The 24334-nt window shown below is 39.7% G+C and overlaps 1 protein-coding gene across 10 annotated transcripts in view; it reads left to right on the plus strand.

Annotated features, from left to right (window-relative positions):
- LOC117394649 (FH1/FH2 domain-containing protein 3-like) overlaps positions 1-24334 on the plus strand; it is a 262112-nt gene that overhangs the window by 229450 nt on the left and 8328 nt on the right. For 8 of the 10 annotated variants that reach the window (XM_059012819.1, XM_059012823.1, XM_059012824.1 and 5 more), the window contains 8 exons: positions 5598-5756; positions 6764-6946; positions 7522-7641; positions 9068-9229; positions 13785-13975; positions 14339-14531; positions 16724-16747; positions 19088-19271. In XM_059012819.1, the coding sequence (XP_058868802.1) occupies positions 5598-5756; positions 6764-6946; positions 7522-7641; positions 9068-9229; positions 13785-13975; positions 14339-14531; positions 16724-16747; positions 19088-19271 (1216 nt within the window). The remainder of the gene's footprint in view (positions 1-5597; positions 5757-6763; positions 6947-7521; positions 7642-9067; positions 9230-13784; positions 13976-14338; positions 14532-16723; positions 16748-19087; positions 19272-24334) is intronic. The other 2 variants (XM_059012820.1, XM_034920795.2) reach the window with 1 other exon arrangement.

Raw genomic sequence — 24334 nt, forward strand, 5'->3', positions numbered from 1 at the left:
TCTAAATCAGTGCAGGAACATAACACGTGCTCTGGCTTTTCTTTTCCATACCACATCATGGATCGTTATTTTTTGTGTTACCTGTTTGACAATGTGGGCAATAATCCTTACACTATCAGTGGACTAGAGCAGCCATTTTGAAAAGAGCTTTGAAACAGACTTTAAAGGTATAAGTGTAAAAAGTTGCCAGGATGTTAACAATGAAAAGGAAAATTACAGGTATTATTTAAACAGTTGTAGCAACAAACATCAAAGAAACATTGGGTGTATTATTTCTAGTCTTCTATAAAAATATATAATGATTTGCTGACAGTAAAGACAAACTTTAAGTTCATTTCAACTGCTTGTAGCTCGGTGCTTTCTTGTAAAATTGCATTCCCATATGAATGTAGTTAGCAAAGTTTTCTTGTAAAAATAGTAAGCTAGTCTTTATTTATATACTTTTTTTTCGTGACAAAGCATGTTGGCAGAATATTGGCATAAGCTGGTCTTCTGTTGCCCTGGGCATTCATCCGAGGGGGGCCCATGTAGACAAGTTGAACGAGTTATACTGTACATCTGTGCCTGAGTATAATTTATTTTCATAGACTTCCCAAAATTATTTTTGAAAAACACCATTTAAAGCTTGCATGGGTGTGGTGCCTGCAGTCTGAATACCATGGGGGAAGTTCACAAACCCTTTACTGTAGTGTGGTATTCGCACCAATAGCATTGTAAGAGGGGAAAAAAACACCTGTTCATTATTATTATTATTATTATTTATTTCTTAGCAGACGCCCTTATCCAGGGCGACTTACAATGGTTACAAGATATCACATTATTTTTACGTACAATTACCCATTTATACAGTTGGGTTTTTACTGGAGCAATCTAGGTAAAGTACCTTGCTCAAGGGTACAGCAGCAGTGTCCCCACCGGGGATTGAACCCACGACCCTCCGGTCAAGAGTCCAGAGCCCTAACCACTACTCCACACTGCTGCCCTTAATGTCTCCAAATGAGAAATGAACAACTTAAGAAGGCCTAATTTGATTTTGATTCCTACTTGTTTACAGTAATTTCACTGGGAGTTTTTCTCCTTTCAAAGAAAATAACTCTTTGGTGTAAATGGTTTATTGACCCCAGTATCTTTGCTGCTCTTTATTGAGTGTAAAAGATTAACTCACAGCATGTGTGACAGTGTACTGTGTATAAGTAGTTAACAAGTTGGGTAATAACTCTTGGAAGAGTTTAAGCAGAGTAAACCCATGCAGCCTTTTCAAAACAGGTTCACATGAAATATCCCTAAAAAACAAATTGGAAATCCAGCCACATTACATTACTTCATATGTCTGCTTTATTCATGAGCAGGTCAATACATACTGTAGGTACACACTTTAGACAACAACATCATTTTATATGGATACATCTGTCATATAGCCTAAATATTGTCTAGTCATGCAGTACTAATTACACATCCTTTTTTCTAGCTATTTATTCTTAATTGTATTTTGTGTAAGACTGGGACATCCTCAAATACAACCTATTCAGCATGCTGGGTGTTCTGAGCTAAAGCAATGTCTTCCTGACGCTTTCAATCTCAGCTACCTGTATAAGGAATAATTTAGCCTACTATTTGGTGCAGTATCAGTAAGTCACTGACCAAACATCCACATATTTTTCCTTGTTGATTCTGTTGCATGGTTGTAATGTTTTATCCATATTGACTTGTTGAAAACAAAGTCCAAACCACATAGCTGTTGGAGGTGTTTGTTCATTTTTCCAACATTTTATTACACATTTTCGAGCTGCAGCTGAAAAGAAACTAATCATTTTACATATGTTTGAATCTGCAGTTTTAGGAGATGCATTTACAAGCAGCAGATACATAGGATCCAGGAAAGTTTATTTATTTATTTATTTATTTATTTATTTATGTATTTATTTTATTTTTTTATTATGGCCTAGAGACCTAATCAGACAATGAATTAAAACATGTTTTGTGCCAAATGACTGTAGAGCATCAGTTCACAAACTTGCAACGAGAACTCCTTCTACCTATAAAAATTGCTTTGCAACCCCACTGCCCTGTGTTACTGCAGAATAGTTAGTATTGATAAGTAAAAACATGCATTAGAAGGCAATATCAACAAAACTAAAATATAACAATTGCCAATTTTTACAGCCAACAGTATAAAAAATAATAATAATACATTATTAAAAAATTACATTGCTTACCTAATGGGAGGGGTGAGCTTGCGTGGATGAACACAAATGCTTGAAACGAGGCTCCGTGTGGCTGAGGTAAAGGCCAAGGTCATCTTCAACAGTGAGGTGGGTCCTGTACTTGTTTTTTGTAAACTGAGTGCAGAAAGATTCACAAAGGTAGGTAACAGGAAAGGCATGAGCACTTTCAGAGCCTCAGATGATAGCTGGGTATCCTTGTTGCACAGAAATCCAAAAGTTAGCAAGAGGTTGCTGAGGAAATCTGAGCTTCAGTGTCTCGTCACAAGAAAGGTCCATCAATGTCCTTCTGCTGTAAGTGGCAAATTAGCACTTGCAGTTGCTTCAGTAATAAAGGGGTTTCTAATCCACCTCTCGAAACTGTAGCTGAAGGCTTTCCAGGTGGCTGGCGATAACGGATTGTAAGTCTCTCTTTAACAAGGCGATCTCATCCAAAAAGTTATCTAATAAATAAAATGCTTCCAGACTGCCACGATTTATGCAATCATACCACAAGGCCAGCTTCTTGATCCAACTTTCGATTTTGTCAATGAGAGTAAGGACAGATGTATCTCGTCCTTGGAGTGACATGTTAAGGATATTCAAGCGATCAAAAATATCTGCCAGGTAAGCTAGCAAAGCAAGCCATTTAGCATCTACAAGCTTTATGGCTGGCGGAGAATTGTTTTCTGAAAGAAATATTCTCACTTCCTCTCTGAGCTCAAACAAACACCTTGATTAAGATTAAGCACCTTGCCTCGTGACAGCCAGCGAACTTCTGTGTGGTAAAGTAGCTCATGGTGCTCAGCTCCCATCTCATCACACAAAACTCCAAACAGGCGGACGTTTGTTGGACGAGACTTGATAAAGTTGACAATGTGAATAGCTTCATCGAGAACTTGTTTCAGAACCAGTTGCATTTTGTTTTGGCTTGTGGTGCAAGAGCCTGCACTCTGACTAACCCGCTGTTTTTTCCTGTCATGGCACGAGTACCATCAGTACAAATGCCTACACAGCGCTGCCATTCCAAGCCGGCATCGGAGACAAAACCATTCAAAGAGTTTTTATTCTGTTGTATGCTGAGGCAATGGCCGGCAGAACTGAAATTCCACTTCGAGTTTCCCGTCATCTTCAAATCTAAAGTAGTCTGAGCAGCACCTGACACATCAGTTGTTTCATCCAATTGAATAGCAAAAATATATACTTTGCTTTACCTTGATGATCACTTGCTCATACAGGTCAATAGTCATATTGTGAATATGCCTGGCAACAGTGTCATTAGACAGGGGAAGCGAATTAAGCTGGCTGGCAGCACTTTGTTCCATCATAATCGAAACCACCTGCTTGCCGCATGGTAGAAAAAACGTTTCTCCAATATTGTGGGGTTTACCAGTTTTGGCTATCCAGTGTGACACAGCAAAAGATGCATGGAAAGCCTTCTCGTTAGTTGTAGCCGCCAACTTGAGTACTTTCGTCTGGCCCCTTAGCTATGTCAACTTTCACTGAAAGAAATCGATAGGTTTCCCTTGAAGAGAACCATGCTTTGTCTGTAAGTCCTGCAACATTTTCAATGGTTTTAAACTCTCCTTAGCCAGCACTTCACCACACACCACACACTGTGGTCGTGGCTCCTCTTCAGAACCAAACCATGTAAAACTGTATTCCAAATATTTTTATCATACTTTCGGGTTCTTGGTTTTTTGCTGCTGATCGGATCCTTGTTGTCAGCACTTCTTTTTCTTGCATTGCCGCTCTCTTCCCTTCATTACTACCGTTTCCAATACTCTTCTTCAGAAAATACTCCATTTTAAAATACTGTAGCAAAATATTATTGCTATGGCAAAGAAAAATACTGGGTAGGGAGGGATAGAAAATAAAAGGAGGTATGCACCAAAACACACAATAAAATAAAAAGCGTAAACAAAACAGTCTTGTACACTACACTTTATCATTTCCCAATATTTATAGCCCACAGCCACCCCACAACTGCAACATTTAATCAGCAACCAGTCACAATCTCCCATCTCCTAACCCCACCTCCCACCAGGTGCACCCTTCCCACGCTGGCGAGGGGTCAGTCCCGGTGCAGAACATGCACACATTATAACTACAGGGAAAATTAATTTGCAGGGCTGTCTGCCCGTGTCCTGTCATGCATCCAGCAACATACTGCTAGTTCTTGTATTAACACAATGTTGCCATTTGCCACTGAGCTTGCAAACAACATTTTCCTGTAGTGGCAAACTCTACAATACATTAAAACTTTCTGAACTCCCTTCACAGCAAATATAGTCGAGTTAACACTACAGAAGTGTATTCCGCTGATTGTCTGACATGCAAGACCGGTACAGAAGTGCGGATTGGCTGACATGCAAGAGCCGGAAAAAGCCTAAGGCACTCACGACTGTAAAGTATACAGTGTGGATATGGTACACACTCCTAATGCAAGTCTCTGTACGCTTTTTTGCCGCCTTATAGCTTTAGCCCAGTCCAAAGTAAAGCTGGGTACATGCAGCACAGACTCAGTTAAGTTCTAATGGGTCTACAAATTGTAAGGAAAATCTAAAACAACAGTCCTGAACAAAACTTGTTGCTGGGGGCTTGGCAACAGGGTTAAAAGAAATGGCAGAAGCCAGCTAAAAACACTCTAAACCAAGCATATCGTTACACCATGGTTATATCCTGATGTAACTAGCACTGACACTGTTATCTGCTCCGTTATTGAATCGTATTTTGTCATACTTGTACTTTCTAGAACCAAAGTCATTGTATTTATCTTGCTCTTAATTCTATTATTACTTGTACTGTGATTCTTGAAATGTATTGTAAGTCGCCCTGGATAAGGGCGTCTCCTAAGAAATAAATAATAATAATAATAATTAAACATTTTCATCATTGCAAACTTCAACAAATACAGTGCAAAGGACTGACAGATAGCTGCAAGAGATTTTATCCACTTGCACCAATCCAAAGTCAGACTGCGGGGGAGGGGGTTGTTCAGCAGTACTGGGCAAGTGGCATAAAAAATGGTTCAGGCAGATTGGGAAGTAAAATCAGATAGGTGCATTTAATATTTCCATATACTTACCTGGCAACAGATGAGCTAGAGCCAAAAGTGCCAGTGATAACAGTATTTGTCAGACAGGTTAGGCAGTGCACTACAAACTAAATATTTTGTTTGTCAAGCATTTTAAAAATATTATATTCTGCAGTGTTTCAGATTATGTTTTGAAGTTCAGGCATTTGCCATGCGTGCTTCAAACAGCTACGTTAGCCTCATGTACACATGTCCGTTGCATACAAACATCTCCAATGTGGTAACCATTTGTTCTGAATGTTTCTGTGGCCTGTTCCCATACTGACAGCTGCTTCTGGGTTTTCCTTTCCCTGTTTTAGAAAACCGCCGCTGATGGGAAGCGACAGGAAATCATTGTTCTTGACTCAAAAAGAAGCAATGCCATTAACATCGGTATGACAGTATTACCCCCTCCAAGGACAATCAAGACCGCTATTCTCAACTTCGATGAATATGCCTTAAATAAAGAAGGCATTGAGGTACGTTTTGAAAATAATAAATTATATTTTAGTATTTAACCCAGGTGCTGGGTTCCACCATCACAGCCAGTGTTTTGGATTTGCCTTGATCGTGATTGTACAGGTAATGGTTCTCAAACAGCACTGCAACACCTACTGCCTAGTTCCCCAACAGCTACAGCCTCAGCACCTATAGCAACAACTGCAACTTGATTGTGTTTAACTATGAAAAAAATTGTGAAGTCTTACTAAGATTATAGACTAATTCCACTGCTACTGCAGCGTTGATGCCTTATAACAACACTTTAATGAAGTTATCAATTCAGATTACTCTGCAGTTTATTCTGCATCTCCAGAACAGCAATAAACTGTGCTGTTTTTATATGAAACACTGTAGACCATATATATATTACAAGCTACATGTTTTATAAAAAAAACACTGATTTTTGAGGGACAAAACTGTTAATTGTATGGATTCTTTGTGTGATCTGTAATCCTTTGCCTTTAATACTTGTATGCAAAACCAAAAAAAAATATGTGTTCCTTGGCACCAAAGGTTTTTAATCAAAAGAAGGCAAATTCAATCATGTCACAGTGAAATAAAATAGTTCATTTAAATCCTAACTTTCTGTTTTCTGCCAAACACCAAAAATGCATGAATCTGTTTTTATGTTCATTGTGTATTTTACAGTTTATCGTTATTATGTTGCCACGTTTATTTTTTCCATGTGAAGTTTATATTTCATTCTAAAAAAGAAACTTGATCACTTGATTTTATTTGTATCATAGATGGTCTGTGAACCATTTTGGTTTAATCTCACAGTAAATCTTGACCAGGGCAAGTTTCAATTATTAACTCTCCTCCACATACATAAAACATCTCTAGGTCAGGTACTATTGTTTCTCCTGAATTTACAGAATTCACTTCCAATTTCTTTCAAATAAATAAGGAAAATACTAGTCCTTAAAAAATCATAATTATTCATCAATAATTTTGTCAACTTAGCAAATTCTCTGAACATTTTCAGAAAATTTTAACCATGATTCCAACGGTGGAGGAGAAACAGAAGATCCAGGAAGCCCAGCTAGCCACCCCTGACATTCCCCTGGGCAGCGCGGAACAATTCCTGCTGACTCTGTCCTCCATCAGCGAGCTCTCCGCCAGGCTCCAGCTCTGGGCCTTCAAAATGGACTACGAATTAACAGAGAAGGTGACTTCATGTAGCTCTGAATCATTTAACTTCCACTCCATTTCAAAAAGTACACAAAACATTTTTTTTTTTTTAAGTAATGCTGTTTTTTTTTAAACTGTATAGAAGTAATTTACCTGAACTAGTAATCATTTAATGCTTGGCTGGGTATCAGCCTGGACTTGAATGATTTCAAATAAAGTTGAAACATTCCACCAAATCATTAATGAAAATTAATTGTGGAAAAAAAAACTTGTAAAAATGAATTGTAATATAGCTTTCCTTTGAACAATACTAGCCATATTTTTTTACAAAAGAAAGGTTTATTGTACTGAAATAAAGCATCCTCTAAGTAGCCTTTGAAGAGCACCTGATGGCACTTTAACATCAGAACACACTGGTACACTTTCTCTTACAAACTCTAAAGCTGAGGGAACATGAAGCCACTTTGTGGCTTGGAACATGGTTTCAGGAGGCTAGGTTTTAGGCCACTGCATGGCACACCAGGGGACGCTTGGAGTTTGATACAGGAAAGTTGCCATAAACTAGGTCCTATATGTGTCATATAAGTAATGTCATCTTTATTCCATCTCCAGGAAGTAGCTGAGCCCCTCCAAGACTTGAAAGAAGGGATGGACCAGCTAGAAAATAATAAGACACTAAGGCACATCTTATCTACTTTACTTACAATCGGTAACTTTCTAAATGCATCAAATGTAAGTAAAGGTTCTAGTTTCTTATTTTATTTAGTCTTTGTGTGCACATTCTCATTAAACAGAAAAACGCCAACTAAATAAAACTTTAGCTATCATGATATTTTTGACAAACATTCCAGGAAAGTGAAACACAGTGGGCAAAGGATTTGTGCAAGGAATAAATCCCAACTCAGCCCAGGCTGGTACAGCATGTTCTTGTCCAGATCTAGTTGGGAGAACTGAAAAAAGCTTTGTTTTTTAAATCTGCTCTAAAACATCCAATTTCTTTAATACATTTAGCAAAGGTAATGTAATGCATGCTTGTAAACTTACAGGGTGGTTCTGCAACACTTTAATACTGTACTTCTAAAAACTGTTTTGCCGTTTGAAAAAAATTGAAGAAAAGAAAACAGAAATCCACTTTCTTTTGTTCCACGTAACAAACAGCATAATACAAAGTAAAGTGGAAAATTATTTAGTGATAAAGACAAGCGGTTGACAGTAAATTACCCACTTTCAAATTCTTATGGAAAAAGATTTTGAAGTTAAAACATTAGCTAACATTTTTCCATATTAGATGTTATTAAACATCAACTAATATGTTTTCCAGATTGTACATATTAAAACACGGGGATGGAGAAGGGAAGGGGGTGCCTCTTCCACAATCCATCATTTATTTGTTTAGCAGGTTATTTTGTCATACTGTGAAGACCTGTGTTAGACAGCCTCTTAGTACCCAGGTGTTTGGAAATAGTAAGCACAGAGCCCAGCAGCCTTACAGGGACTAAAAGGAATGATGACTGTCTTCCTGTTGCCATAATCTCTAATAGCACTGCTGATCTGTAAAGGCAGAATACAATACTTGAAGCTCCACCACCATGTCATTCTTAGTAGTAATTGTCATTAAAATGTAGAAGTCATAGGTAAGAAAGTTTACAAACGAGAGGAGGCTATTCAGCCCATCTTGCTTGTTTAGTTGTTAGTAGCTTATTGATCCCAGAATCTCATCAAGCAGCTTCTTGAAGGATCCCAGGGTGTCAGCTTCAACAACATTACTGGGGAGTTGGTTCCAGACCCTCACAATTCTCTGTGTAAAAAAGTACCTCCTATTTTCTGTTCTGAATGCCCCCTTATCTAATCTCCATTTGTAAGAATGACTGAGGTGGGGCATTTGTTGCCCCTTTACCCAAACCAGACCCCTTGCTTACTAATCATTGTATACCTTTCCATTACATGCAGAACACCAAATAATATTCATTTTGGACACAGATCTACTTCTGGTTATACATTTTCTCATAAAAAAAAAAAAATTCAGCAGTGGTGACTGCCAGTACTGGTACAACGTGGCATGCAAACTTCAATCATGCAAAACATGCTGTACTTCTCAAGTTTATGTTATGCATTTAAAAATGTTCATAAACTTCATATAATGTTCTTTGAATTAAAGGCCAAAGGGTTTGAGCTGAGCTACCTTGAGAAAGTTCCAGAGGTGAAGGACACTGTGCACAAGCAGTCTCTCCTGCATCACACCTGCACAATAGTGGTGGAGAAGATCCCAGACAGCACAGACCTCTACTCAGAGATCGGGGCCATCACAAGGTCAGCCAAGGTATGTCAGAAAAGCACTACGGCACTTCCTGCATTAATTACAATTACAATTGAATAATAGTCCTTGTTCTGAAGAGCCAGCTTTCTAGACTTTGCTAGGGTTCTGACATTCCTTTATCATTTTAGCATGCAAAGATATTTATAGATTTAGGGTAGAAAGGCAAACATTTTTTGTTTTTTATTAAACTTCAGATCTATTTATAATTACAGTGCAGTTCTGTTCAGAGAAGAACAGTTTGCAGTCTTAAGTTAGACTTCTAGTGCAAGGCTAATTGGTTATCCTAATAAGTACATTGTGAATCTAGGAATTATGGGCCCAAAGTAAATGAAAACTGATGAAATGAAAACATGTAATTAGTGTATTGTGCTTGTTTGGATTAGCAAATATTAGCTTTTTAAGTACTGTACATTATCAAGCTATATGTTCTATAGGGTTATAACATGGTTAACTTGAATTCCTAGAGTATGCACACTGTGTTGACAGTGAGCTCCTCTTGAGCTACTGGTTTTGCCTCTTGCGAGACCTTTCTTTAGCAGGCAGAATGGCAAAGCATTGAGGATCATAAATAGGCTTAATGAAAGGTTCTGTAACATCAGCTGGCTTTGAAACGATGGCATTCTGCAAAAAAAAAAGTAAGAGCATGAGACAAAAGTAAGAGCATTTTTATACATTGAATCATTTACATATACACTGAGGGTGATAATAAACCAATGATACCAAACAAAAAGAAATAGATTGGCCATTATGTAAAAGGTGCTTTTGACACTTTGGAGTAAATAGCATTGTGAATCTCCTCCTAGATTATTATTTTTTGAACCTTGTCAACAGTGAAAATAACATCTCATAAATAAGTGTTTGGCCTGGATTTCAATTCCAGTAGTGCAGGGGGCAGGCCTGTTAAATCCTTTGAATGTGCGTTGGCCTTTCTGGAATTAAAATCACCCTTTGTTCTTAAAACTCAGTAAGTCTGTAGGACACAACCAGGACTGTCTGAGTACAATGTATTCGACAGACCTTATAAAACCAGGACTTGCATGACTGTGGTTGACCCTGTGATTATTGTTTTTTAAAAGTGTAGTAAATCTATCATGCCGTACACAGAGAATGGCTCTCACTTTGATCCTGAATCTGCTTTTTGTTAGGGCTCTGCTTTGAATTAATAATGAAATGTTGTGACACGGACTGCACCAGCTATACTGTTTATTTAGCATTCCGCTAAACTGTTCCTGCTTAACATTGTGTTTAAGTATGCTGCATGCTTGTTTGGGTTTTACTAGAAAGAGCTGGTTTGAATGTTTTCAGGGTTTATCTAAAATTATCAGTAGTCGATATTGTGACAGCATTACATGCTGTGGAACCCCTTGATGTATGCAAAACAAACACGTTTTTTATTTGATATATTTTCTTTTTTGCAGCATTTCTAATTGAAGAGCACTTCACATATGTCTTGAGGTTTGGTATGGGGCACAAATGCAGGTTATATTTAGCCACAGGCAGCTTTCCAGTTTACTGAGATGTTCGTCGGTATGAAGCCTGAAGCTAGGTCATTGGAATCAGGCAGCTGTAGTGAAGCAGAAAACCTTCCGACTAATTCCTTCATTAGTGTTCATTAGGACTGTTTATTATAGCTTTACTTTTGAATTATGAGGTGTGTTTTGAATTTATGGATGAGGTTCATCCATCCAGCAGGCAAGACAAGGTGTACTTTGTCAAGTTCTGTTATGGAGATAATTATATAATATTATTATTATTTATTTCTTAGCAAACACCCTTATCCAGGGTGACTTACAATTGTTACAAGATATCACATTATTTTTACATACAATTACATTATTTTTTACACATTATTTTTTACATATAATTACCCATTTAAACAGTTGGGTTTTTACTGGAACAATCTAGGTAAAGTACCTTGCTCAAGGGTACAGCCGCAGTGTCCCCTACCTGGGATTGAACCCACGACCCTCCGGTCATGAGTCCAGAGCCCTAACCACTACCCCACACTGCTGCCCTTAATACCTGCTAAGGCATCTAAAACTGTTTCCTTACTTACTGCCAGCCATGAGAGCTGTTCCCATGGGTACAGGAGACTGAACAAATAGGAGAGAAAAAAAGGTTGAATATACAGCAGTTTAGAAGCCTTCGAGACAGCCATTTAGCTGAGCTCTTGTTATGTCATCCAAGATAAATATAGAGCAAACACAGACCCTGTATTTCCTAAAAGGGCACCACAGAAACCCATAAACTGCAATGTAGACTTGTGACTATCAAAATAATGTAACGATGGCAACTTTCATCCTTCTCAGTCTCTTCCTGTATAATCTTTGATAATTTTCTTCTGCACTTTCTTTCTGTCTCCTCTACCCCTCTATTTTTTCCATTCTTCTCTCCCTCTTTCTCGGTCTGTGCTCTCCTTGGCTGTAATCCTATGGCAGGAAGAAGGGATTTCATGTCCCACATCAAAACATACCCTTGTAATAATGTAGAAGTGAATGAATTGCCAATTCCAAATTACAAATAACGCTTACAATCAGATCAGCATGTGGTTGATTGTGGGAGACCTTTTTTTTTTATTTTGTTTTTTTTTAACTCCTTCTGAAAGAACGCTGCTGGGGCTGTATTTAAAATTCCAAATGTTGCATGGGTACAAAAAAAAAGAAAGCCAAATGGTAAAACATTGAGAATAATTAACTCAGTAATGAGCGGTTAGGTTTTTGTATTTGTTTTTTTGTTTGTTCAAGATTAGTTCATTACCATCTTTCCTCTTAAGCCAGTCTTTGAGTAGCTCCCAGTTAATAGTGGGTCTTTAGTTTGGCTTTACATAGGAGGATAAACAGTGGGGGTCTGTTGAGTCTGCTTTTAGATAAACACGGAGCTGAGGCGATGTCAGAGGCTTGGGAACATCTTCACAGATAGCATTCCCAGAGCAAGCCTACCATTTATTTCTAGAACTAATGTCACAAATTACCTACATCATGCCCCAAATCCAGTCTGCATTGTTTTCTCGCATGGTTTAATAGCATTCTTACTAGGTGAGGCAGCCAAAAAGGAAGTATTGGAAGCAAAGCATACATGAGACATGCAGTAGATACACATTTAAATAGAGATGAAATGAAAAGAAAGACATTTAATTTACCAGGTTTTAATGCCTGTCACCTCTGGAGGCTTGGATTTAAAATGCTAAGGTGGTAAGTAAAATGTGTTTGGTGGTCTCAGTTTAGCCCCTAGTTGACCCCACATCACATAATCAACACACAATTCAGTTCATGTCCCCACTTGAAAGAGGTCCAAAACTTAATGGCATAAGTCAGGATTGAGGTGCATTCGCAGAACTGTAGGCAGTAGCATTGCCCCTTACCTTTCTTGGGCATAAAAAACACAAAAGCCAACATTTTGAGGCAAAAAAATGTAATAAGCATAACTAACAATAGAACAGTCGTCCTGAGAAACTGCTGCAATTTAAGAGCAGTCAGAGGATGTGTGTTGCTTTGTCAGAATAGGCATTCAGATGCTGTGCTATTTGTGTTCCACCTAACAATGAGAATGCATTTGAAATGCCATTATGGGAAAGACTTGAGCTCGCCTTATAACCAGTTCAGCAGTATAAAAGGCTGCCTTTTAACAAGCTAGCCCTGTACTGTACTTAGTCAAAGGATCAACAAGTTTAACAAGGCTTTGTAGTCAATGGCTGAAGAGTTAGCATTGGAACCAGGTCTTCTCCCCTTGCCAGGGTTCAGAAAATGCTGCAAATTATATGTCACTTTATCTGCCACAAGAGTGTGTCAAGGACAACGGACTACGGAAAAACATTACAGGCAATTTTGAAGTAGCCAGTGTGCTGACAGACTGAGTTAAGAACAATAAACCATGATTTGACATCAATGTAAAATTTATGAGCCATTGTCAGATTTCCTTTTTGTTTTCCATCCAGTAATTCAGCACTGTTGCAGAGAAACATATACTCTATCTGACACGGCACACTTCTGCCTGCCATTACAATGTATTCTGCAAATGTTTTTCAATATTTATAAATGTCAATGTTATTTATCACATCAGGGAAGGGTAAAGAGTTCAAACAGGTTAGTAGGTTACAATTCAGTTATAATTATGTATTAACAAAAATATGACCTATTGAATTATTGTGAAGTAAGCATAAATTATTTCCCATATTGGTGGTATTTTAAATATGTGCTTATTCGTAATTAATTGATGTTTGTGTGTAATGGTTAAGTTTGAATTCATTTTTACTTCACTTGAATTTAATAGTAAATCATACACTTGTTCATATGTAATTACATTTTAATTACAGACACTAAGCTATTTACAGGGCTGTTGAATAGAATTGATAGTTTTATTAAGTATATTTTGTATATGAAACTGGGTGCATGGACATCACTGTACTAAGTTCCAACCATTTGGTCTCAGATAGATTAAGATCCTGCACAAGCCAAGAAAGGTGTGTGAACATGAGGACAGAAAGATTACTAGAATGCTAAGCATGTAACAGTTCATGGTAATAACTCATCTAATAATGCAATTTTGTCTTGATATACAGGTGGACTTTGAACAGCTTCAGGAGAACTTGTGTCAAATGGAGCGGAGGTGCAAAGCATCCTGGGATCACCTGAAGGTCATAGCAAAACATGAAATGAAGCCAGCCCTGAAGCAGAAGATGTCCGAGTTCCTGAAGGACTGCGCAGAAAGGATCATCATTTTAAAGATTGTGCACAGGAGGATAATTAATAGGTACACACCAAGGAGATGTAGACCTTGCATTGTTATAGTCATTACCATTTGCCAACTTGTTCAATATTTGTGGAAATGGAATTCACTAAAAGACTAAAAGGGAGTTTCTACATGTCACACTCGATCCCACCATGGTAATCAAATTATGTGAACATTATAAATATTGCGTATTTATTTAAAATGATATCCGCATCCACATGCATCTGTTATCTAACTGCAAGTAACAGCAGTCTACAAAAAAAAGTCTTTAAGTGTGAACCTATATGTCTCATTACCATAACAAAATTGGGACCCTAGCCAGAACAATAAATGCAAATAAAATAAAAAAAATAAAATAAAAAGTAATACTGTTTCTTGAACCAGGTTCCATGCATTTCTCTTGTTCATGGGCCATCCTTTCTACGCGATCCGAGAGGTGAACATTAACAAGTTCTGCAAGATCATCAGCGAGTTTGCCCTGGAGTACCGCACCACCCGCGAGAGAGTGCTGCAGCAGAAACAGAAACGGGCCAACCACCGGGAGAGGAACAAGACCAGGGGCAAAATGATCACAGATGTAAGTCTCGACTGCGAATTGTTGCCTAATTGTTTTCTGCTGCAGGGGCTTTATCTGTTATTCCAGGCTCTAGATACTTCAGGTCATGGTATGGTACACAGTGCAGTAATAGGATCAGATGGATGCTACAGCTACGTTTTTTCCCCCTTTTACACAAATGAGCCGATATAGAAATCTGTAAAATACAAGTTCAGACCACACCACAGAGCTTTTCTAAAGGCATATATATGTATTACAGTTTACTCTATCTGGGGCCTCAGTAAGGTACATTTATAATATCATAACTCAACCCCACACCTTTGCTTCATGGAATTATGGCCCATGTTGCCAAACTACTGAATTGTAGTCTCAAAGGATATAAGGGAAACTCAAGTGTCACCTGAGCCACAGTATAAGAAAACCCCCAAAAGGTCAAGAGCAAAACAATGAGAAAAAACAAAAGCTGAGTTTTTTCTCCTTAAGGAAGTACTGTATTAATAGTGAAATTCATTGAATGTGACTATTAATAATGGTAATCCTATGGTAATGACTCTGGAGCGATCAAATCTCAACCTCAGTTAGCTTATAGTTATTCAGTATATGGATTTACTGGATTGCCTCCAGTGCTGTTAGGCAGTGGTGCTTCCACAAAGGAGACAAACTGGAAACTGCAAAACATTAATAGAATCAGCAAGTAAACTGCGACCAACAGCTTTTCTATATTTGTCAGATAATGACCACACATGTAGCCAGTTCTCTTAGTAGTTAAAGGACTTTAACTTAGCCTGCTTACTTTGCTTCATATCCATTTCAATAAAAAGTGAAATTCTCCAGTCATAAATACCCTTTCAAGATTATTTAAAAGGGGTTTCATTTCGAAAAGGTTAGGTTTCCTCAGGGAAGATGATAATATCCCAGTGACTTCTCTTTGAAATTGATTCCGCAAATTGCATTTTGAGTTTTCTTCTGTAAAAATTGCTAATAATTATAGCTTATAATTGAGAACAAATGTGGCCTTACAAAGAAAAAAAAATACTCCTTAGTTCACTTCCTCGACTCCTTCCTGAGTGGGACTGCCAAATCTATCCTGCGCTCTCACTAGAATTTTTACTGAAAAACTTTAATCCTCAGGCCGCAAATATATCGCTGATTAAGGCAAAGTATTTTAAGGAGCCCATCAGCATACTATAATGGTAATCATACCAAACAAACAGAGTCCATTAATAGCTGGTTAGAAATATATTAATTCACTTTGTACGTGGACAGAGTTGGAGGGTTTGGGAAGCAGTAAAGACCAGGACAGAGAGTTCTTTGGCAGTGGTCATTGGTGTGAAGTTATCCAAGACCCTTAGTGAATGAAAGTCATTATCAACATGCTTGCATCAAAGACCACCATAGCTCACTATAGATCGTCATTGACTTCTTTGGCAGTCTCACAGAAAGAGAAGGGGTACTTAATACACAAGTTTAAAGCATGATACCGGAAATCGTGCACAGGGGTGATAAGAACCTAATCAAGAGGTTTACCAAATTAAAGTGTGCAAAACATTTAAAAACCATCAGAAGCAGATAGAAAAAGATAAACCTTTATTGCGGTATCATTTATTTAGGTACTGTAAATAACTGATTGATTCAGAATGAGGCACACAATCAGGTTTCCAAATAACTGTGGCTTGCGCCATTTAAATTATTAAACCTTTTACCTATTGAGATTTTTGTCAAATACCTTGTTAAGCTATCTTAAATCTGATGAATCTTAGATCAAGTTTTCGTTGTTGGGGACGTGTTTGGTTTGGCAAAAGCCTTCTTTGAGTTCAGATCACCCCCAATTTAATCACTGTGTGCAAAAGAAAACATCTGATGTTTGCACAATAGAAAAAATAAACATGTATATCTGTGTACTGTGATTCTTGAAATGTATTGTACTGTAATTCTTGAAATGTATTTTTGTTTACAACTGTAAGTCGCCCTGGATAAGGGCGTCTGCTAAGAAATAAATAATAATAATAATAATAATATCTAATTCAAGATGGTTAGTTGCTCTAAACTGTGCTGAAGTCTACACACTGGCCTGGTCTGAAACTTTTCTCATACCATCTCCCCTCTTGCTGTACAACTGTCTTTTCTTTCATTTGCCTCTTGCTCTCATGATTTTCACCACATGCACTTCCTGTGCCTCATTCCGTTTCCTCTCTGCTTCCTGTCCCCTCTAGACTGATGATGAAGATGATTGCGAGGTAGGGTTGCCATGAGAACCTGTTGTTTTTTCTTCTGCATGTTTGCAGTGGTAACCTCAAACACTTCACAGGGCATCAAAATAAGCTCACACTTTTTGCTTGCTTGCTTGCTTTCATGCTGGGTGAACAAGTTTATTGCTGTGTTTATTTGGCAAATTTCTGTCTTTTTGTGCAGAACCGTGAATCCTTGTCTATTTAATAATAGCTGTTCGCCAGTCCCTATTCATCATTGCTGACCAAAGTCAATGAAAGTATAACATTACTTTAGGGTTTAGTTATCTGTAATGTACTCATATTTATAATGATTGTGTAATCAAGTTATATACTTTTGGCTTTCTTTTAACTAAAGATGATTTATTATAACTACGTTTATTTGTACAGCTGACCCTAGTTTGCATGTTATACTTACTTACACTGTGAGTTTAATTCAGTATGTTACATCGACATGATAAATGTGCGGATGGAAAATCCTGTATCATTATTAGAATCCCTGCATGTGTGTGCACTAAATTACATTTACACACACCTAAAAGTCATAGGTAGCATGTTTTATCTTAGGTTGCCAATTGATATTAGTTGCCACCTTCAGATTGAAAAGTTGCTAGTGAGTGAGATACATCTGTACTAGTGAGTAAAGTGAAAACTTCACTGAAAAAAGTAAAAGGTTTAACCTGCCATTCATCTCCAGACGATATTCCACACCCAGATTGCAGAGATTCCCTGAGATTCCCCAATGGTGTGCTGCCCAGCAATAATATTATCATTTTCCAAAACGTGGCTGTTTACCCAGAGGCTCTGTAAATAAACACCATACACTTATTTATCCAGATGATTCTCATTAGGGAGTACTTTAGATGTGGAATTTAATCCTGTCAGGTAGCATTTTAATCGCGTCCTAATAATAGCTCTCGGCTATAAACGTGATTCTGAGGGTTAAGGAAAGGATAAGTAACTTTATCAGCCACTTGTTCCCCACCAGAGGGAGGTTACACTTCTCAGAGGTTTTGCAGGTGGGAAAATAATGGATTTCTGAGATCGCCAAATCTGAAGGCCAAAAATGTGTCTACACAGCATGCACTTACTTTTTTATGTATCCTGCATTTATTTAAATTAACCTATTGACTTGTACATAATGCAAGTCTGTTAAATATAGTCTTAGTTTCATGGGATATATAGATAGAGGCATAAGGCATCGATGATGCAATAATATGTTGTTTTTTAGACTGTGACGCCATTGTTAACATACCCTATTATTATGATCTGCGCTTATGACTTGTTCCTCTGGGGCAAGTATAATACCAGCCTGTTGCCCGTCCAAGCCAGATTCGTCGTGTAAGGGATTTTCCATTCACATTTAATACTGGAAATGGTGGGGTCCTGGCATCACAATGAGACAGATATATCTGCTGGAAAAATTGTAATGGAATCCATGTCTAAGTGATTGCAAAAAGAAAACGTGAAACTGTTCTTAAGTAGCCCAGGTGTAACCCAAGTCCCAGAGGTCCCTTGCTCTGATTTTTAGCAAGAGGGCATTTAATGCTCATAGGGGAGTCACCTCTTAACCTCACGCCTGGATAAATGGCATTATTTCAAAAAGAGTTAGCCCAGAAGGCACATGTATCAGCTTGTGACAGCTTAAATCCTCAGGTAATTTGCCAGTGAAGTTTATGTGACCATACTCAATTGTTTCCAGCTGCAATGGCACATTAACTTTTGTCAGGGTGCTGTTTGGCATGTGATCAGGTGAGGAATTTTAATGGAAAAACTGAACCATGAACCCGGTTTAGGACAAGCTGCAGGATTTTCAGGTTCAAGGCCTCAGTGCATAGCTAATGCAAACCAGGAAGAAAAAAATACAACTCAAAACATTTACATTGGGCACAGATTTGTATGTGTGTGCTTTTCACAAACCTTGTTCTTCTGTGGTGTGCATCTTTCAGATTTTACCTTCAACTGGTAAAGTGACCGAGGCAGTGATACACAGTGACATGAGGCTTAATTTCATGTTACCAGTCTGTACCTTTCTTACAAAAGGGCTGTGTGATTGTGATGGAAAAAGACACGTACTGTTTCAATATGGGAAAAGTTGTGTGATTTATTATAACTCCCCACAGACACACACTATCCTTAGTTGCAAGTGTACTACTTAAATAACAAAAAATGACTTTTCGGAATCCCCTGGTTAGATTAGTGACATGTCACAGTTTGGTCTTTATTGCATCTTGATGTCTGTTGGTCCTTTAACAGTTTGAAGATTAGAATGCATTTTAGAAGGCACGTGATGAAGCCCATATGGGAATGCCCCGATTAACTTATTTGCTCACTATCTGTTGTTCACAGTCAGGAAAATTCTCCAGTAACACACCCAGCAGTCTGAGCCAGCCCCAGGGCCTGGAGTATGCAGAGGACGCAGCAGAACATGAGAATATGAAGGCCGTGCTGAAGACCAGCCTGCAGAGTGGGGAGAGCAGCGCCTCTGTGGTGCCGGGGCTCCGAACCCGAACCCGAACCCGCGCCAGCCGAGGTAAAGCATGAACAAGAGTGGCACAGTACCTGCACAATGGCTCAATAAACTTATGGGGCAATAACAAAAACTGTAAAACAATGTATCCACTTGAAAAGAGTCCTTAACCCTTTACGGTCCTATGTCGGACCCTGTCCGACATCATCAAAAAGACGCAAAAAACAGGTCTCTAGTCGTTTTTTCTCCGGAAAAAGCCGAGAAAACCATTCAATGGCCGAGTGAGACCGATAGGAGCCGAGAGAAGCTGGAAAAAAAGGGGGCATATCTCATGAATACTGATAGACCCGACACCACATAGATAACACGGACATACACAAACAAGATAGCTGCTTCCGCATCCAGCGCTCAGAGAATATCACAGACATTTGCAGAGCTTTTTTGAGATGTCATAGTAATAAAATAACGACTTGGATCGCATTATTGAGGAGTTTGGTGATAAAAACGAGTGATCAAGAGATGATTTATCGGTATGTACTATTATTACGAGTTATTTGAAAAATATAGTGAACGAGGGGTGGGGCGGTGCTGGAGATGCATTACTGAGTGTCCTGTTGATATGCAGTGCCTTTTAAACCTGTTTTACTGTGAAAAGAAATACTTTTAAACAGCGCGTCTAAAATAAACTGCGCGTGTGAAAATACATTGGACCTGACGCGCCTGACACGCGCTGAATAAATGGAATGCAAAGGGTTAAAGGGCACACAAGGACCTTTTTATTTTATTGTATTACATGGTCCCATGTGTTGCTACAACTGTTTATGTAAGGTGTGTGTATTGTTTTAATTATTATTATTATTATTATTTTTACATTTTGACCACTTTTTTAAACTTTTAAATTGCATTCCCTGCTTCAAGATGGCTTCCCATGTACCCGCATGGACCTCTCAGAACTACATTTCCCATCATCCTCCTGCTCACATATGTAACTGAGATGGATTTAGCAGTGCATTACTGTACAGCGGCATTGCTACTTGAGCAGACTGAGGCAGCAGTTATACAGTACTGTACACTGCATTGCTGCTTGCATCATGTCTGGGTTTTATTCCTGCGATTTATACAAGGCCAGGCTGCCAGCTGAGGATAAGCTCACCAAAAAGGCTCTCTCAGTTTCTGTGAGTTTTGTGCCAGTTTCTGTTAGTGCACACTGGAGAAACATGTCTCGCAGCTCTACAGAGCGCTCAGTGTCCATTACACCAGGGCAGCGCACTCTTCCATCATCCTCTGTTAGAGGTGGCTGCATCCTCATCCAGCTCTGAGCCAAGGGAGAGCAGGCAACGTGCACAGGCAAAAAGCCCACGTAGGAAGCTGTCTTCATGGTCTTCCTCATCCTCCTCTGCCTCTCCTTCTCCTTCTCCAAGGAAGAGGAAGAGAAAGATTCACTGATCAAATAGATCAGCGGACTCCAAACAGCTGGAGAAACTCTGGGCAACTGTTTCCCATCAGGGAACTGTGCTTACAGAGCTGCTGCCTGATGCCTCCTGTTCCTTTGGGCCACCAAAGGACTACAAGAACAGACTAGCAGCAGGATGATGTGCTGTCCATCACCGCCTCTGAGGAGGTGGGCAAACAAGAACTGGCATTCCCCTCTGAGGAGGTGGAGTCAGACAGCACATCCCCTGTGGTTAAGCTTTCCCTGTCAGCAGAGCTTCTGCCACTGATTAAGAGGGCCACTGCGGTGTTGCAAGTGCCCTGGCTTATACATGAGAGCTTTGATGATGAGCCTGCTGCCTCTCCCATGTTCCCCCAGTGCACCCATTTTTTCTTTTTGAGATACAATCCTCCTGGGGTCACCCGGCTACAGCTCTGGCTGTTTCCTGGTTGATGGATATGCTGTACAGCCTGCTAGCTGCTCTAATAAATATTGTCAGGTCTCTGAGGTTCACTGCGTGGATGGGTAACTACAAAAACATACTGGTAGCCTACCAGGCCTGTTTGTTGAAGTCGCTTTCGGAGAATCATAGACCCTGACCACAGCAGCTAGAGGAGCTGCGTTTGGTGAAATAAAACCTGCTGCATGTCTCCAAATTGAACAGACAGGCTGTGGACAGGAATCTGGCTGCTTTGGGAGCTGCAAGAAGGCAACTTTGGCTTTCCCAGGCATGCTTGCCTGATGTTGATTTAGTATCACTGTTAGATGCCCCCATTACACCGGGGCATACCTTTGGTCCTGCAGTGCATGAGATGCTACAGCGCTCTCACTGAGCATGGTGTCCACAAACGAGTTGATGAGTCTGCTTCCCAAACGATCACCACCAGTGCACAAACCAGTGGCAAACTGGTGCCAAAGGTCCCAGCAGCCTCATAGACCAGCACAGCTGGCTGCAACTATGGCCAGAGGTGGTTTTCATAACCGGCCGCCAGGCGCAGAGGCAAAAAACTCAGACTAAGCCATAAGCCCAGCAGCAGCCATAAGAGCTTGCTGCCACAGGGCCCCTTTTTAGGGAGCCATCTGGAATATTGGTGTCAGTGCACCACAGACATCTGGATGCTTACTACTGTTCAGACTGGCTATTCTCTGCAAGGGAGGCTGTGTGGTCCAGTGATTAAAGAAAGGGGCTTGTAACCAGGAGGTCCCCAGTTCAAATCCCACCTCAGCCACTGACTCATTGTGTGACCCTGAGCAAGTCACTTAACCTCCTTGTGCTCCGTCTTTCGGGTGAGACGTATTTGTAAGTGACTCTGCAGCTGATGCATAGTTCACACACCCTAGTCTCTGTAAGTCGCCTTAGATAAAGGCGTCTGCTAAATAAACAAATAATAATAATAATAATAATAATAATAATAATAATAATAATAATAATAATAATAATTCAGACACGGTCCCCCTCCCTTTTGAGGCGACATGTCATAAACCCACGAGGCTGCGGTATTGTCTCAGGAGATGAGAGCTCTGCTGCAAAAAGGGGCTATTTGCCTGGTACATCCACTCCACTTGAAGGAAGCGGGATGGTGACTCTGCTGCCAGAATCCTCACCCGCACTAGATCAACTGAACACATCACACCAATTCTAATACACTGGCTCCCTGTGCAATACCATATTGACTTTAAGACACTCCTCCTCACCTACAAAGCCCTCCATAACCTGGCACCCACCTACCTTTATGACCTTCTCCCAGTCTATGTCCCTTCCCGCTCCCTCCGCTCCTCCTCTGCTGGTCTCCTTGTTACTCCTCCATTCCGCCTCTCCACCATGGGTGCCCGGGCCTTTAGCTGCTCGGCACCCAGGCTCTGGAATGCACTTACCCCACACATACAACATGCAGACACAGTCATCTCATTCAAAAACCTCCTGAAAACACACCTCTTCCAGGAAGCCTATGACCTTTAATCTACGGTCTATGTTTGACTCTGTCCTACCGCCCCTGTGCCTTCCCAGTATCCCTATGTGCCCCCCCCCAACCTAAATCCTTACCCTAAACCGAGTCCGTATCCTATTCCCAACCCTACCCCCCTAAACCTAAACCCTTACCCTAAATCAGGTTCATATCCTCTACCCAACCCCTCCCTCCACTTTTTATCTGTCCTGTTTTGCCTGGTCTTTTGATTTTAGTTTTTAGATTTTAAATTGCACTGTTGATTGATGCACTTGATTTTATGACTATGGATTGCACTTGATTTTATGTATACCTACTTTTAATGTAAGATGTCCTTGAGTATCCTGAAAGGCGTCCGCCAAATAAAATGTATTATTATTTATTATTATTATTATTACCTCAGCGGCCAGCCGTGGAGACTGCCCAAGCCATGACCTGCTCTGTCAGGCGCGGGGGACCTTAAGGCATCCCAACCCATCGAGCCTACAGCTTTGGGTTTGGCCCCTGAATGGCTTCATTTAAGCCATCTAGGTCTGTTTAATAGGGTAATTGACACCCTACAAAATGTCAGAGCAGCATAAATGTGTAAATGGGGTGTCTTTCAGATGTGGTGCCTACCTCTGGGGCAAATGCTCCGAACCAATCCTGCTTTTTTGCCTAAAACTATCTCGGCATTTCATGTCAACCAGTCCGTGGAATTGGAGGCTTTCCAACCACCTCTTTTCTGCTGACAGGGAGCAGCAGCTCCATATGCGTATTATGTTGACAAGATGAACAATTTGAGGCAGTCCAAACAGTTTTTTGTCTTTTATGGAGCGAAGTCCCATGGTCAAACCCTGTCTAAATAGTCTGTCTACATGGATAACAGACACAGTCACGACTGCCATGAGCAAGCCAACTTGCCTCCTCCAGAAAAGCTCACTGCCCATTCGTGGGCTTTATTCCAGGGTGCATCTGTCACAGACATTTGCAATGCTACTTGCTACTTCTACTTCCAATACCTTTATGAGGTTCTACAGACTGAATGTCATGGATCCGCAAAACCCTGGCTTTGGAACTATATTAAGGGCGGCTCCAGGGTCGACCCTTACAACATAAACATAGATGCTACTCGTTACTGGGGTTCTGTATGATGCTATGATCTGTGTGGGCAGACCTTATATGCCCTCGGGGGCGGGCATGACTGTGTCACAGGCACTGCGTACAGCTTTGATATATCTATTCAGGTTCAGGGTCGTTAGGAGGTAAACACCCATACGGTAATGGTTACATTTATATTTCAGGGAACCAATGTTATGATAATAACCTAATGTTGTGGGGTTCCGAAATTTGTATCTTGTTTTTATAACAGTTATTAGATTTTATAATATAAAATGTGTCTGTATTTTATATCAAGAATTTCCATATCCCAGGCGAACAACAGAACTACTGAACTATACTTTGCTCAGTACATCCAATCACTACTAAAAAGGACAGAGGCCCCTAGCTCAGACAGACACCATTGCATGCTTCATTAATCCTGGTTATAGATATCTCCATTAAGACAATGTCATTGAAAGAGCTCAGCTAGCACCAAATTCCAGATAGGTGTGAGTCAATCCAGAATTGAATACAATATGCCTTAGGCCAGTCAGTAGTACATTCAAAGTTAAGAAAAGCTGTGGCACAACCCAGCAGGTGTCTCTGTTTTAATGGTTTCAATGACAGGAATGTTCAAAAGTGAGACATGTTTCTAATAGAAATAGAAA

This window comes from Acipenser ruthenus, chromosome 3, assembly GCF_902713425.1.
Source record: "Acipenser ruthenus chromosome 3, fAciRut3.2 maternal haplotype, whole genome shotgun sequence".
NCBI classification, from domain to species: Eukaryota; Metazoa; Chordata; class Actinopteri; order Acipenseriformes; family Acipenseridae; genus Acipenser; species Acipenser ruthenus.